The following is a 16407-nucleotide window of genomic DNA, read 5'->3' on the forward strand; positions in this document are numbered from 1 at the left end:
CGCTCACGTACGGGGCGATAACCAATCCGCGGCCTCCTCCGCGCCGCGAACTCCACCAATAGGAAAAGGCGGGAAGACAACTCACTGGCTGCAACATCCTGGCAGAGAACAAAAGCGCGGGCACGTGATCCGCCGGAGCGCTCATTGGTCGAGCTGGGTCACGTGGGGTGGCGTGCGGCTGTCAGCGGTTGTTGTTGTTTTTGTCGTAGTCCTGGATGGTGTAGTCATGTGACGTAAGAGGGGAGGGGGAAAGAGGCGTTCTGCCTCTTCACCGGACCACGTGACAGGCACCGGGGACCCGGACAGCATCACGGTGAGTTATCCGGGTACCAGGGACCGACCGGTCCGAGGGCAGAAAGCGGGACTTATAGAGGAGCGCACTTCCGGGTACTTGGGTCATCCCCGGTGTTCGGAGATTGGTGGACTCTTCCTGCCCCCTCGTGCTGCCGGTAATGGAGTGGCCCGCGAGTATAAAAGAAAGCTCAGGGCGCGGGAGTCCCTCAGTGAGGGAATGGCTGAATGGTCAGGCGGTGAGTGACCGGGGGGCGAGCAGTGTCCGCCGGCCGAGGAGCTGGTGCCCCTGGCAACCGCCTGCCTGTCCCTCCTACCGTCATTACCCCCGTATTACACCCCTCCTACCGTCATTACCCCCGTATTACACCCCTCCCACCATCATTACCCCCGTATTACACCCCTCCCACCATCATTACCCCCGTATTACACCCCTCCTACCGTCATTACCCCCGTATTACACCCCTCCTACCATCATTACCCCCGTATTACACCGCTCCTACCGTCATTACCCCCGTATTACACCCCTCCTACCGTCATTACCCCCGTATTACACCCCTCCTACCGTCATTACCCCCGTATTACACCCCTCCCACCGTCATTACCCCCATATTACACCCCTCCTACCGTCATTACCCCCGTATTACACCCCTCCTACCATCATTACCCCCGTATTACACCCCTCCCACCGTCATTACCCCCATATTACACCCCTCCTACCGTCATTACCCCCGTATTACACCCCTCCTACCATCATTACCCCCGTATTACACCCCTCCCACCGTCATTACCCCCATATTACACCCCTCCTACCGTCATTACCCCCGTATTACATCCCTCCTACCGGCATTATCCCCGTATTACACCCCTCCTACCATCATTACCCCCGTATTACACCCCTCCTACCATCATTACCCCCATATTACTCCCCTCCTACCATCATTACCCCCATATTACACCTCTCCTCAGTAACCAGTAATGTCTCCCCCTATTACCCCCCCTCAGTAGCGTCTCCCCCCTATTACCCCCCTCAGTAACCAGTAATGTCTCCCCCCTGTTACCCCCCCTCAGTAACGTCTCCCCCCTATTCCCCCCCTCAGTAACGTCTCCCCCCTATTACCCCCCTCAGTAACGTCTCCCCCATGTTAGCGCCTATAATACACTTTGATCAGCTGATCTGCACCATACACCCCGTGCGGGGGGCACAGCATCACTGAATGGCGCCATAGTAGTCGCCTCCATACTCGGGGCATACGATGGTACCAGGCATGTGGCTGCATATGGGGAGGGCCCCGCGCCCAGTGCTGGCAATGCCACGGCTGTGAGCGCCCGACTATCAGTGAGGCCAAATCCTCAAATCATGAATCTTCTGCCGCTATTTTTACCTTATTAGTTTTAATTCTTCCCCATTTTCAAGATCTCTGTTTGCTGTCAGTAAAGGGATCATGGAGGCTGAAAACCTGCTGCGGCCTAATACTGATTGCAGCTGAGTGTTTGTTTCAGTAGCGCCCACTCTTCAATCCTTTGTGAACTGCCCTGATACTTTGTTACAATGTGTCAGTGCAGAATAAGAGTGGCGCTGAGCCTCGGCTCCCCGCAGAGCGCTGCAGCCCCTTTAATAGCCAGTGTCGAGGAGCAGGGCTGCAGTGTAAACCATGGGGGATGGACAGAGCAGCAGCCTGACGTTCTGCTCCCCATAATCTGACGCTGTGATTATTCCCCTCCCAGCTGCAGTAATGAGAGAAGAGCAGATTCTGTCGGCCCGGTGCAGCCTCCTCTATAAAGCCTCCGGATAGAGGAGCTGCAGTCCGCGGAGCAGGCGTGCTGTGGCCGCGGGGCCGAAACTGAAGAATCCATCCGATTACCCCCAGACAATGGCACCTATCAGCTGAGCCCCTCGTCATAACTGTGCGGAGACCATGGCCGAGCCCCGGAGGGTGCAGCTCTCCTCCAATGTGCCCATACAGCCGCCTGCACCCAAGAAGCCTCGCAGCGACGACCAGGACCCGGAGACCTCAGTGGCCGCAACCGTTCGCATCGCACTGACGCTCTTCGAGCCGGATCAGAAGAAGTGTCCTGAGTTTTTCTATCCAGAATTGCTACGTAACCTGCGGAGGAACGAGAAGAAGCATCCGGAGAAGGTGAGAGAATAATGTCCACAGTGACTGCAGCAGCAGAATAGTGAGCGCTGCTCTGGGGTATAATACAGGATGTAACTCAGGATCAGTAATGTAATGTATGTACACAGTGACTGCACCAGCAGAATAGTGAGTGCAGCTCTGGGGTATAATACAGGATGTAACTCAGGATCAGTAATGTAATGTATGTACACAGTGACTGCACCAGCAGAATAGTGAGTGCAGCTCTGGGGTATAATACAGGATGTAACTCAGGATCAGTAATGTAATGTATGTACACAGTGACTGCACCAGCAGAATAGTGAGTGCAGCTCTGGGGTATAATACAGGATGTAACTCAGGATCAGTAATGTATGTACACAGTGACTGCACCAGCAGAATAGTGAGTGCAGCTCTGGGGTATAATACAGGATGTAACTCAGGATCAGTAATGTATGTACACAGTGACTGCACCAGCAGAATAGTGAGTGCAGCTCTGGGGTATAATACAGGATGTAACTCAGGATCAGTAATGTAATATATGTACACAGTGACTGCACCAGCAGAATAGTGAGTGCAGCTCTGGGGTATAATACAGGATGTAACTCAGGATCAGTAATGTAATGTCTGTACACAGTGACTGCACCAGCAGAATAGTGAGTGCAGCTCTGGGGTATAATACAGGATGTAACTCAGGATCAGTAATGTAATGTATGTACACAGTGACTGCACCAGCAGAATAGTGAGTGCAGCTCTGGGGTATAATACAGGATGTAACTCAGGATCAGTAATGTAATGTATGTACACAGTGACTGCACCAGCAGAATAGTGAGTGCAGCTCTGGGGTATAATACAGGATGTAACTCAGGATCAGTAATGTATGTACACAGTGACTGCACCAGCAGAATAGTGAGTGCAGCTCTGGGGTATAATACAGGATGTAACTCAGGATCAGTAATGTATGTACACAGTGACTGCACCAGCAGAATAGTGAGTGCAGCTCTGGAGTATAATACAGGATGTAACTCAGGATCAGTAATGTAATGTATGTACACAGTGACTGCACCAGCAGAATAGTGAGTGCAGCTCTGGAGTATAATACAGGATGTAACTCGGGATCAGTAATGTAATGTATGTACACAGTGACTGCACCAGCAGAATAGTGAGTGCAGCTCTGGAGTATAATACAGGAGGTAACTCAGGATCAGTAATGTAATGTATGTACACAGTGACTGCACCAGCAGAATAGTGAGTGCAGCTCTGGAGTATAATACAGGATGTAACTCAGGATCAGTAATGTAATGTATGTACACAGTGACTGCACAAGCAGAATAGTGAGTGCAGCTCTATGGTATAATACAGGATGTAACTCAGGATCAGTAATGTAATGTATGTACACAGTGACTGCACCAGCAGAGTATTGAGTGCAGCTCTGGAGTATAATACAGGATGTAACTCAGGATCAGTACTGTAATGTATGCACACAGTGACTGCACCAGCAGAGTAGTGAGTGCAGCTCTGGGGTATAATACAGGAGGTAACTTGGGATCAGTACTGTGTGTACACCGTGTATATTTTGCTCAGACCCCAGTAATATTTTCTGTTTCCTTTTTATTTTCAGACTCTAAAGAAGCAATTGGATCCCTTCACTGATGAAGACGCTCAGAGGAAGGAAGTTGAAGCTTTATCCAAGAAGTTTGAGGAGAGATATGTGAGTGTCGGCCGTTCCTCATGCTTTGTTGATTCTGTGACATAACTAAAGCTGACGCGGTCCGGTCGTCTGTGTTTCGGTCCTCCTGGGGGACGACCCTGCTGTATCGGACCACCGCATTGTCCTCTCATGTATCTGCAGGGAAAGCAGAAGCGTCGCAGGGACCGCGCGCAGGATCTCATTGACATGGGTTACGGGTACGACGAGTCCGACTCATTCATCGACAACTCTGAGGCGGTAGGTTGTCAGCCCCTGAACGCTGAGTGTTGTGCAAATTGAGCAGTGTGCGGCCCTTTAATGTGACTGATATAGGAGCCTCCGATGTCCACGCTGTACCCTATTGCTGCATGTCGCCTTTGTGATGGTGACAGCTTGCTCCCGGGGGACACATAAATATGAGACACTGCGCAGGTTCCCAAAAGGTTTCCTGTACAGCTGTTCTGAGATTTCCCTCTCGCGGCCCCCCGAACAATCGTCTCTGGTGGATCCCGAGGGATCTCGGAATCTATAATTAGAGATTTAACCCCTAACAGACTAAGATGGCAAAATACAATGTTGATATATAAAGGAGTCTTACATATTGATAGCCTATCCTTAGGATAGGTCATTAATATCAGATCGGTGGGAGTCCGACACCCGGAGCCCCCACAGTCAAATGTTCAGAGCCGTGTACTGTCCGTTCTCGGTACTGAAGGTGATCCGAGAACAGCCACTTCTCAGAGCTGGGCCCCAGTGAGCGGATGGAGGGACCCTCGGAGCGGATGCAGGGACCCTCGGAGCTGCAGTCTAATGGCCGCTGTTAGTATCAGATTTTGGATGTTCATCTCTCTGGTTTTCCGCCCTCAGTACGATGAATTGGTTCCAGCCTCACTGAACACAAAGCATGGAGGATTTTACATCAACACGGGAACATTACAGTTCAGACAAGCGTCCGAATCTGAAGACGAATCCACCCGAGAGAAGAAAAAGAAGGCTCCCAAGGTGAAGCGGCCATCTGTGTGTATCGTGTACAGATAGGGAATGATAATCGGCCGCTAATGGTGTAATATTCTGAATGAGAACCTAATGGGTGTACAAAGATGGCCGACCGGGGGTGGGGGCAACCCCTTTACTGCCGTGAGGTTCTGTATGCGATTCTGCGCGGACCATGCTACATGGATGACATTCACGTCCGTAATTTTATTTCAGGTAGTTGTCAAAATTACCCAAAGCTTCTTCCGACCCCTAACAGTTCTGTTCATTCCTCCTAGCAGAAAATAAAGGAGCGAGGAGACAAAGCGAAGCGAAGGAAACGAGAGGAGGAAAAAAAGAGTAAAAAAGGCAAATACTCCAAATCCGGGTAAGATGTCGTCTGACGCGGCGACACGACAATTTACTGTCCGACTAGGAGGGCTCAAAATCCTTGAAGATGCAAAATGTGGTCAGTCACGCACCGCTCCGCAAACGCTCTCCTGCATTTTTAGGTTCAAGGCTCTGAACGGCACCAAGGAGAAAAAGAAGAGGCTGATGGGCAAACTGCAGGAGATGCTGGCCAAGTTTGAGAAGGATAAGAAAGAATATGAGACATGGACGAGTTCTGCGCTGCCCAACGCAGCCGCCGCCGCCCCTACAACGGCGATATCCCCTGCCCTGCCACAACGAGAGGCCGATCCAGCCCCAGATCCGCCACCGTCCACCCAGGCGCCTGAGAGCAAACTTCTCCAAGCTACCAACACCAAGGCCATCCCCTCCATCAAGAAGGAAGCGGAAAACCTGTCCGTCCCCGCAGAGAAGGGAGAGGAGTTTAAGAAGCCGCCATCTTTATTGGAGGGGTTGCCGCCTGCAACAGAGAAGAAGATTAAGGAATTTACTAAGGTAAATCACGGCGCCGTGTTGAAATCAGTTTGGTTTTTTCTTTATATTATTAATATAAATTATATATATTTTGTTCATTATTATTAGTCCTTGTTCACACTGACCCAATCCGTGTTCTCTTCTGGTATTTCAGTGGCTTCAGACACCTGGCAACAAGAAAAAGTTGTTTTCCCCCGAAATGAACATGTCGCTTCTGGAGTGAGTATAACGGAACGGGCAGATTATGGCGGAAGAATTGCTCCTGTATTAAAGGGAACCTGTCAGCAGGATTTCACCCCCCCCCCAAACTATTTGGATGTGATGCGTCCTGTAATCCCTTCACGCGGCCGCTCTGTTCCTCCGTTACTGTGAAATCAGCTCATGGATTGATCTGTTAATGAGGCTGAAGAGCTACGGTAGATCTGAAGCCTCTGTCACTCCAGCTCTATTCCCCACCCCCTGACTTCTTTTTTGGGGGGTCGCGCTGCAGTTATGCATTCTGTGTTGTGTACGCAGCACCCCTGCTCTCTTACTAACGTCTCCTATTTCTTTGCGGCAGCATTTACCTGCTCTGTCGTGAGCTGAGCCCGAGCCAGCGCTCCTCCGTCTTCAGCCACCTGTCCTCCATCCTCCCCTGCAGTAAGGACGTTCTGGTGAAGTGGGCCAGCCGCCTCTACACGCACAAACAGGTGAGCGGCGGCCATAACACAGCCAGCGTTACTCACCTGTTTAGTCCCTCACCATTCCTGCAGCAGCGATGGCATAACCGCTGCAGCCAGTCACTGGACTCTGTAGTCTCGTGCCGTACTTGCAAACGTCATGCCAAGGCCAGTGATTATCTGCAGAAATCACGTGCATAATGGCTAGGTCTGCCATCATAACCAATTTGTTTTTTTTTTCCTAGTCTCCATGCCTTTTAAGAAAAAAGAAACCGGTTTAAATTAAAAACCCGCCAACGTTTTGTGCCTACAGCTCCCGTGCAAAACGCTGGTGTCTTTATAGTAACAGACAGCAAACAAACTGACCACGCAGCCAGTAAGAAACGGAAGGCAATGACTACTGGATCAGACTGTTGTCTGTTACCATGGAGACGCATGGGTCTGTAAGGGAGCTGCAGACACAAAATCATGTTTTGCTCCGCAGAGCGAGCGATTACGGGAACCATTAAGGAAGCTGAAGGAAGCAGTGGCGAAGTTGATGCCGGAACTGGTCTGCAAGTATCACGCGGAGCTAAAGGAGTACAACCAAGCCAAGTACGCCAAGTAAGAGCCGCCGACCCATGCACGCCGTCGGCGTTCTGCCCCCAATCCCTGACCATGTGTACTGGGCCATCTTACACCCCGGCTGTTGGAGACCCAGGGCCTCCCTGACACATGTAAGCATGCTCGGAGGTATATGGGGCTGTACGGCAGTGTTTCCATTCCCTCACAGCATGCAGAGATCGTAACAAATGACTTCCAGTCCTAAAACTGGGGAAGCCATCTCCGTTCACCCACCTGACCGCTGCAGCTGATCGCTGGCATCTACAGATGGGGAGGGGGATAAGAGACATTTTTTTTCGTTACTAATGCAGAATTGAAAGTTATTCCAGTAGTGAAAGCGTTAAAATGATCTTTGCGGTAAACTCCAATTGCAAGTCTTTTATTTTCCTTTCACCCGTCAGGATATTGTGTGAGGACAAGGAGCAGAAGACGCTGCCCAAAGAGGAGGAGGACGAAGACAAGGGGAGCAAGAAAGCAGGCGCCGGCCCCCGGAAGAAGTTTCAGTGGACGGAGGAGATCAGGTGAGAATGACGTCCGCCACCATGACAAAGGGGCCGCACATAGAAGAGTGGTGCACCCCCTGTGAGGGCATTGTCACTGCCATCCTGGCACTCCTGTGACTCGGCCTCAGGCCGGAGACTGCGATTTCACTAGATGCAGCAGTACTGTGATACCTTCATATATAGAATAAGCCACCGAACAATCGCAGGATCAATCCTCCAAGGGGACGGGAAACTAAAGTTTAAAAAAACTCCAGAAACTGGAATCGCCCCCCATGCCATCATTAAAAATAAAGAAAAATCATTCGGTATTGCCATGTCCAAAAAAGTCCAACCTGTGAAAATATAAAATTGATGCCGCTTGTTGACCTGATTCTTTACGGTTCCTGCACTTCCCAGAAAAAAACACAGCAATAATCTATCACCTCATCATATACAGGTTCTTCTCATAAAATTAGCATATAGTGTTAAATTTCATTATTTACCATAATGTAATGATTACAATTAAACTTTCATATATTATAGATTCATTATCCACCAACTGAAATTTGTCAGGTTTTTTATTGTTTTAATACTGATGATTTTGGCCTACAACTCCTGAAAACCCAAAAAACCTGTCTCAATAAATTAGCATATCAAGAAAAGGTTCTCTAAACGACCTATTACCCTAATCTTCTGAATCAACTAATTAACTCTAAACACATGCAAAAGATACCTGAGGCTTTTAAAAACTCCCTGCCTGGTTCATTACTCAAAACCCCCATCATGGGTAAGACTAGCGACCTGACAGATGTCAAGAAGGCCATCATTGACACCCTCAAGCAAGAGGGTAAGACCCAGAAAGAAATTTCTCAACAAATAGGCTGTTCCCAGAGTGCTGTATCAAGGCACCTCAATGGTAAGTCTGTTGGAAGGAAACAATGTGGCAGAAAACGCTGTACAACGAGAAGAGGTGACCGGACCCTGAGGAAGATTGTGGAGAAGGACCGATTCCAGACCTTGGGGAACCTGAGGAAGCAGTGGACTGAGTCTGGTGTGGAAACATCCAGAGCCACCGTGCACAGGCGTGTGCAGGAAATGGGCTACAGGTGCCGCATTCCCCAGGTAAACAGCGGCAGAAGCGCCTGACCTGGGCTACAGAGAAGCAGCACTGGACTGTTGCTAAGTGGTCCCAAGTACTTTTTTCTGATGAAAGCAAATTTTGCATGTCATTCGGAAATCAAGGTGCCAGAGTCTGGAGGATGACTGGGGAGAAGGAAATGCCAAAATGCCTGAAGTCCAGTGTCAAGTACCCACAGTCAGTGATGGTGTGGGGTGCCATGTCAGCTGCTGGTGTTGGTCCACTGTGTTTCATCAAGGGCAGGGTCAATGCAGCTAGCTATCAGGAGATTTTGGAGCACTTCATGCTTCCATCGGCTGAAATGCTTTATGGAGATGAAGATTTCATTTTTCAGCACGACCTGGCACCTGCTCACAGTGCCAAAACCACTGGTAAATGGTTTACTGACCATGGTATTACTGTGCTCAATTGGCCTGCCAACTCTCCTGACCTGAACCCCATAGAGAATCTGTGGGATATTGTGAAGAGAAAGTTGAGAGACGCAAGACCCAACACTCTGGATGAGCTTAAGGCCGCTATTGAAGCATCCTGGGCCTCCATAACATCTCAGCAGTGTCACAGGCTGATTGCCTCCATGCCACGCCGCATTGAAGCAGTCATTTCTGCCAAAGGATTCCCGACCAAGTATTGAGTGCATAACTGAACATTATTATTTGATGGTTTTTTTGTTTGGTATTAAAAAACACTTTTATTTGATTGGTCGGGTGAAATATGCTAATTTATTGAGACAGGTTTTTTGGGTTATCAGGAGTTGTATGCCAAAATCATCAGTATTAAAACAATAAAAGACCTGACAAATTTCAGTTGGTGGATAATGAATCTATAATATATGAAAGTTTAATTGTAATCATTACATTATGGTAAATAATGAAATTTAACACTATATGCTAATTTTTTGAGAAGGACCTGTATAAACCAAAATGGCATCAACTAAAATCGCAATAAAAATGAGTCATCGCACCGCTCCAATGATGGAAAAATGAAAAAAGTTACATTAATGCCGGAAAATGGCATAAAAATATTTATTCTAACCCCTAAAAAGACAAGTAATGGCACCGACCTGCCGGTCATAAAAGCATAACCCCCAAAAAAACAATGGTGTAATTGCATTTTTTCCCCACCGGGATGTTTTTTGCAGTACATTATATGGTAAAGTGAATAATGTAATTCAAAACTACAAAAAAAGTTCTGTCTCTTGGAAGAAGAGAGAAAAAAAAAAAATGCAAAATTTAAAAAGTCCTGTGTTACGGGGTTAAGTGGCTTCCCAGCCCCATAGATGTTGGAGCAGCAGCCATATTGTCCGCCGGGCCCCTCTGTCTCTGCAGGCTGCTTCTGTGCCAGCTTGTGCGGATGAAGGTGGATCTATACGAGCCGGAGACCAGCGGCATGTCCAGTCTGGAGGATTATCTGAAATGCTTCCTGGACGAGGAGGTGAAACCCTTGTGGCCCCGAGGATGGATGCAGGCCCGGTATGTGGGGTCCTCGGGAGGATTTGTGCCTGTGTTGCCCTTTCTTATGTCGCCTGTGTCACTTGCAGGACGCTTTTCAAGGAGAGCCGACGTCTGTACCCGCAGCTCAGCTCGCTGATGTGAGTATGTGACTTTCACACGGGACGGGGGGCGATGGCGATTTTTCACCACGGGTCCCCGGCCGCCTGTAAAGCGCCCGTGTTACTGTTCACTTCATGTATTTAAAGGGACATTGAAATATTAATTTTTATCTTTTTTTACTTTTTAGGGCAATGAATAAATCCTTCATTCCCTCGAAAGCCAAAGCGAAGGTAAAAAAATATTTCTTGTAGATTTCTGCAGACGGGGATCTGGTCAGTAAATTATGCGGGAGATCCGGTGGCATAGGTTCTCCCAGGATCTCTTCTACTCAGCCGAAGGTGTATTGTCCCTATTCGGATAAATGTCATGTCTGCTGCCGGGTGGGATGTTACTGTGTGGTCCTTACCGGCCGGACTGTGATGGTCTACATGGAAACCCCATGTAAAGGCGGCCCGTACACCTTCTATGAGCTCTTCTCCAGTCACTTAGTATATATGTGACCACCTCACATTTTGCTGCGGAGACGTGGGCCCCTCTTTCCCGGTGTGGGTGACTGTATGAGTCCATCTCCTCTGTTCATATGGTCGGGTCATGCTTTGCTCACATTGTGATTTCTTCTCACTATAGGAATCATGTAAGAAGCCGGACGAGGCCGTCCCCAGCTCCTCCTCGGACCCGCCGGCCCGTGCGGCCAGTGCTGCAGCCAGGGACAGTCCTCCATCCGCAGTGTCCACGTCTGGTGGCTCGCCCGTGTCCGCACACGCTCAGGACAACTCACTGGATGGAGATCTGATCCGCAACCCTCCCTCACTGGACGGAGTCGCCGAGCACCTGACGGCCCTTTCTGGCAGACCCTCCGTCCCCGCCTTTGAGTTTCCAGCCCCCTCGAAATCCTCTGTGCCTGAGAAAGCCACCATTGTGGTGGCGGATGAGAAGGAGAAGCTGTGCCCTCCCGTCATCGCCACATCGCAACCTTCAGCGCGGCCCGTGTTCCATAAGAAGTTTATGACTTTGGGCTCGGAGAAGAAGACGGCGCCATCTGTGCCCAGTCCTAAGCCCTCACCTGAGGCCCAGCACCAGCCGGGGCCAGCAAAGACTCCAGCGCCAAACCCATCAGTGCCGCCCAATGTCTACCACGTGAGCCACCCAGCGAGCAAGGGAAGCTTCACTCACCCCATCCAAAGCGGTGGCGCCAAAGTGTTTGCACCGTCGCCCTCACAGCAGCCTCTCGCCCCTCAGACCAAACCCCAGGGCATTCCTCCTCCGCCATCTCCCACTGGCACCAGCCACAAGCTCATAGTTTCTCCAGCATTCATGTCCAAACCCCCCAATAATCCCGGCCCCGCTGGAGCGCAAGTCTACAGGGGAAGTGTGAACCGCCCGCCCGCCCCGCTGCTCACCGGCACCATGGCTCTGAACCAAGCCCCTTCATCCACCAGCCATAACCCCACCACCATGTCAATGAAGATGCCCCCTCGCCCGCCCCAGAAGCTGACCCTAATGGCTCCTCAAGACTGCGGAGGAGGGACGCAAGGAGTGGCCAAGCTGATAACGTCATCCATGGTGGGAGGAAAAGCATTGAACATCGGTGTAAGTACGACCAGCGGCCATCTTTAACTTCTACCAATAAGGGATTTACATGGTGGGTACACAGAGCCCTGTCCATTCACAGCGGGGGCCAGCAGTGCTGTACAGCCAGCACTTGCCTCTAACGAGGGGTGGGCTGGGCGGCGGAAGTGGCGGCCTGTGTATTGGGTGGGTCGGCCGTCAGAAGTGGCGGCCTGTGTGGCGGGGTGGAGAAGGATTGCCCGGGCGTCTTTGTGTCAGGAAGTGAGGGCCCGGGTGTTGGGGCATGGCCAGTTGTCTGGGGTGGCTGCCTGTGTGAGGTGTGGTGGGGGCAGCCTGTGGGTGGCTGCCTGCGTGTCAGGGTGGAGAAGGGACGGCCTGGGCGTCGTGGGTGGCAGCCACGTGTTGGAGGGTGGCTTCATAGGGCGTAGTGGGTGGAAGCCCGCATATCGGGGTCAGCCGGGGGGTGGCTGCCTGCGTGTCAGGGTGGAGAAGGCACGGCCCGGGCGTCGTGGGTGGCAGCCGCGTGTTGGGGGGGTTGATAGGGCGTAGGGATGGAAGCCGGCATATCGGGGGGTCAGCCCGGAGCCCGGGGGTGGCTGCCTGTGTGAGGTGGGGTGGGGGCAGCCCGGGGGTGGCTGCCTGTGTGTCAGGGTGCAGAGGGACGGCCCGGGCGTCGTGGGTGGCAGCCGCTTGTTGGGGGGTGGTTTGATAGGGCGTAGGGATGGAAGCCGGCATATCGGGGGGTCAGCCCGGAGCCCGGGGGTGGCTGCCTGTGTGAGGTGGGGTGGGGACAGCCGGGGGGTGGCTGCCTGCGTGTCAGGGTGGAGAGGGACGGCCCGGGCGTCGTGGGTGGCAGCCGCATGTTGTGGGGGTGGATTGACAGGGCGTAGTGGGTGGAAGCCCGCATATCGGGGTCAGCCTGGGGGTGGCTGCCCGTGTGTCGGAGGTGACGTGCTGACCATTGTGCACATGGCTTGTGTCCCCCCAGGTACAGAAGAGCGCTGGGCCCGGACTGTTTTCCCCTCCGCTGACCATCCTGACGCCACGTTACAAACAGAACGGAGGGAAGATGCCCGCCCCGGCCTCCCTGAGCGTCCTCTCCACCCTGAACAGCTTTCCCCTGCGCGTCGTGTCCTTCACCACTGAGCCTTCACCAAAAGCCGGAGCGTCGAAAGACGCCATCGTCACCGGGCCGGCCCCGGGCACCTTCAACCACGGACTGCCAAGGAGTAAGTGCCACCCATCCAGCCGTGTCATTATTCCATATGGCCCGAGCTTTGTGGGTTACAGATTGTGCAGGGTCTCTGACAACGTGCCCGTCCCCACCCCTCTCTTTCCAGATATCCTCGGTGGTCTCCATACCAGTACAGGCCAGCATACCACGCCGATTCCCCGCCCGTCCTTATCTGGACACTTGCAGCCGGCACAGACAGGTACGGTCGGGTCACACAGGCCTCTCTGCAGGGATGTGGAGGGATGGGAACCTCGGCGACCTTGCACGTAATACCGCTCGTCACCACTGGGTGGCAGTCCTGCCCATACGTAACAAAGAGGCATCGGATCAGGGCTCTTCAGCTGATGCAGAACTAAAACTCCCAGCATGCCTGGAATCCGCAGAGCATAAATAAACTAAAAGGGGATGGAAAAAAAAAACATTTTCCTACAAACAGCGCCACAACCTGGCCACTGGTCAGGTGCGGGACTGCAATTTCGCTCCGTTGTAATGAAGTAGTGGCTGTAATACCGAACATAACCGTGTGGCGCTGTTTATGGAAGACGGCAGCCATGTTTGTTATATGATGCTTTTTATTGGGTTTTATTAACAAGCATTTCTATCTCCTTCCAGCAGATGGCGCACACGCTCAGAGCAAAGGAGTTCAGCCTTCCCAGATGAGGCCCGGCCGGCCCAGTCACCCCTGAGGACCCGCAGGCCGCTCCTTCCCGGCCTCTTATGTAAGACAATATACAGGATATATATATACACACCGGTGCGTCCTTTCCTCTGTACATCTCCATAGTCAGGGGCTGTGCTGACCTCGCACGGGAGGCATTGTGTGCAGGTGAGTGGATGTCGTCCCCGGCCCCTCCACCTGGGGGCAGCGCAGTGATGTCGTCATTCTCGGAGGACCCTGGGAGGAGAGGGTTACAGACCGCAGTCTTCCACATGGTGACAATCCGTGAGCCGCTGCCGATCGGTGGATTATTATGCACTTGCATCATCGCTCCCTAGAGGCACTTACAAAAAAATGACTTTTTTTTTTTTCTACATTTTGAAATATGTTAATTTTCCTAAATTGCCGCCAGGTCCACCTGTCAATCATGGCTTTCTGGGTGCGGCCTCTTGCACTAGTTTTGTACGGTACTGCTGCGGTCACGTTGGCACTTTGGCGTGTGTGGTGTGGGGTTTTTTAGTAGCTCTTTATAGTGGTTTTGATCCCCCGGAGCTCCTCGCTGCAGTGCAGTTTTATGGGGGTCCAAGCAGCAAATACGGAAATTTCTTAAAGGGGAAGTCCAGTTTTACATCCAATGAAGCTCAATGGTTGTATAATCTGCTGGCTGTCTGTGAATAGAGACTGATCATGATCTACAGGGTATGTCTGGTATCGCAAACCCCGTCTATGGTGCTTTTTGCTGAGAAAACCGCCATGATTCTCCCCCCCCCCATCTTTCTAGAAATATATTGTTGGATGGAGCTGATAAATACAAACACTTTTTTTTTTTTTTTTTTTTTTCAATCTTGTGCTTTTAAAACGTTTTTCTTGTATTTTAGAGCTGGTTGCCTTGGAGACCGACCACCGCTGCTAGACAGCAGGAAGTGCAAAAAATGCTTACAGACTCTGTTTTTAGGCATTGTTTTGAAGCTGTCCAGGATCGCTGTTGCCTCCTAATAATTTAATAATCTTTATTTATATAGCACTAACCTATTTTGCAGCTCTTTTACATGCTAGACAGAAGCGGCGGTCGGTCTCTTAGGCAACGAGTTGTAAACAAAAGGAAAAGTGTTTATCTCAAGAACGGCTGCAAATTTTAATAGGGAGTAAATTGGAAAAATCCTTTGTTTCTACAAGATCAATCCGACAATATCCATCCATAAAGATGGAGAATAACCCTTTAAGTGCAGTCTTGGATAACCTCACTGCAGCGAGTAGACTAGATTCCGCACCATCCTGGCATCTCCCTCTCTATTACAACGTTTTATCCATCCGCAACTGGACCAATTCGGAGGAACTGTGGACTTTTGCAACCTTTTTTTTTTAATCGCTCCAGCAATCCGAGAGTTGGAGCTGCACATGACTGCAGGATCAGACTACGCTGAGTTGGTCTGTCTGTAGTCTGTTACCATGGGAACACATAGGCCTGAAGCGAGCTGTGTGCACAACACGGTATTTTTTTTTTTATTTTATATATATTTTTTTATTTTATATAATTTTATATTTTTTTTAATTTTTGTTTGTTTTACATTTTAAGATGCTTTGGAGCAATACAAAGAAATGTGTGGTATAAGTTTACTCACCCTGTACGCCGATCTCCTAACTTTATTGAACATTGCACTTTTATTTTTCCCCATGTCGATGTCACTTGAGATGCGGCATCGAGTCACATTCCACTTAATTTATTTTTTTTTTTTGTCTTGGACTGGAAAAAGTCAGTACTCCCATTGGAATAATAATTGAAATTGTTACCAAAATTATCCTATGCTTTTTTTTTTATTTTTTTAAACCCCCCCCATGTAGCATGTTATCACACGCGTGTACATATAAAATTCTCTTAATCCGCCATCAGTGGGTCAATGACAACGCAGGTTGGGCGGTTCGGATTATGGGACTTTCTGGATTATCAAATGCTGGTGTAAAGTACATATATTTATGTACCGGGGGGCCGGATGTCAAGATCCGGGGTACAAGGCACAGACAGGAATGGCATGTAGGCTGCTGTTTTATGCACCATCACTAGGGGGCGCTAGTAGTTAATTCTTCATACAGGAGGCGCTAACCTGACCCCAAAAATCGGCCATCGCGAGGCCGAGGCGGCCATGCCATGTAGTACACCGCCTGCAGAGAAACAGCATTACTTAAAGGAAGACTCCGGCCAAATAAAAAATATTAAATTGCACGCGTCACCAGTTGCCCTGGTCATTTAATGGGGGACTTGCACCTTATTTGGCATTTTGAGTGGTCCTTTGGATGTAGCAGAAGTTTATTTTTTTTCATTGCAAAGTGTAGTACTTTACTGCTGCTGCAAAACACACGTATGCTTACGAATGGGAACCTTAACCCTTAACACTCAGGGTCCGGTGTTCAGGAATTAGTTTTTTTTTTTTTCCTTAGTCTCCCGTAAGTACAAGATTTTTTTTTTTGGTGTGAGAAATGTGATTGGTGGGGTGGGGGGAGTTTTATATGTAACTGATGGTGCTGGAAAAAAAAAATAAAACTAATTTTTTTCTGAGTATTTTT

At 50.2% G+C, this 16407-nt stretch overlaps 1 protein-coding gene across 3 annotated transcripts; it reads left to right on the forward strand.

Annotated features, from left to right (window-relative positions):
* The first annotated feature begins 85 nt into the window (after positions 1-85).
* Positions 86-16399, forward strand: UBN1 (ubinuclein 1). 3 transcript variants are annotated; one of them, XM_077274250.1, is made up of 18 exons: positions 86-313; positions 2020-2432; positions 4030-4119; positions 4261-4356; positions 4966-5100; positions 5370-5458; positions 5583-5973; positions 6107-6171; positions 6512-6641; positions 7096-7214; positions 7616-7735; positions 10160-10303; positions 10372-10422; positions 10572-10614; positions 11012-11974; positions 12942-13182; positions 13294-13386; positions 13800-16399. In XM_077274250.1, the coding sequence occupies exons 2-18, from the start codon at positions 2211-2213 to the stop codon at positions 13871-13873; spliced, it is 3066 nt and encodes a 1021-aa protein (XP_077130365.1). In that variant the 5' UTR covers positions 86-313; positions 2020-2210; the 3' UTR covers positions 13874-16399. The 3 variants fall into 3 exon arrangements, with proteins under 3 accessions (XP_077130365.1, XP_077130367.1, XP_077130366.1); XM_077274252.1 differs by having other exon boundaries at positions 13803-16399; XM_077274251.1 differs by having other exon boundaries at positions 5373-5458.
* The last annotated feature ends 8 nt before the right edge of the window (positions 16400-16407 follow it).

This window comes from Ranitomeya variabilis, chromosome 7, assembly GCF_051348905.1.
Source record: "Ranitomeya variabilis isolate aRanVar5 chromosome 7, aRanVar5.hap1, whole genome shotgun sequence".
NCBI lineage: Eukaryota > Metazoa > Chordata > Amphibia > Anura > Dendrobatidae > Ranitomeya > Ranitomeya variabilis.

What these genes read in the sequence shown, in the direction of transcription:
- UBN1 (XM_077274250.1), top strand. Translation starts at nt 2,211, where the DNA reads ATGGCCGAGCCCCGGAGGGTGCAGCTCTCCTCCAATGTGCCCATACAG. An exon ending in GGCAAATACTCCAAATCCGG is followed by an intron (nt 5,459 to 5,582) that starts GTAAGATGTCGT and finishes CTGCATTTTTAG; the next exon opens with GTTCAAGGCTCTGAACGGCA. An exon ending in GCCTCTACACGCACAAACAG is followed by an intron (nt 6,642 to 7,095) that starts GTGAGCGGCGGC and finishes TTTGCTCCGCAG; the next exon opens with AGCGAGCGATTACGGGAACC.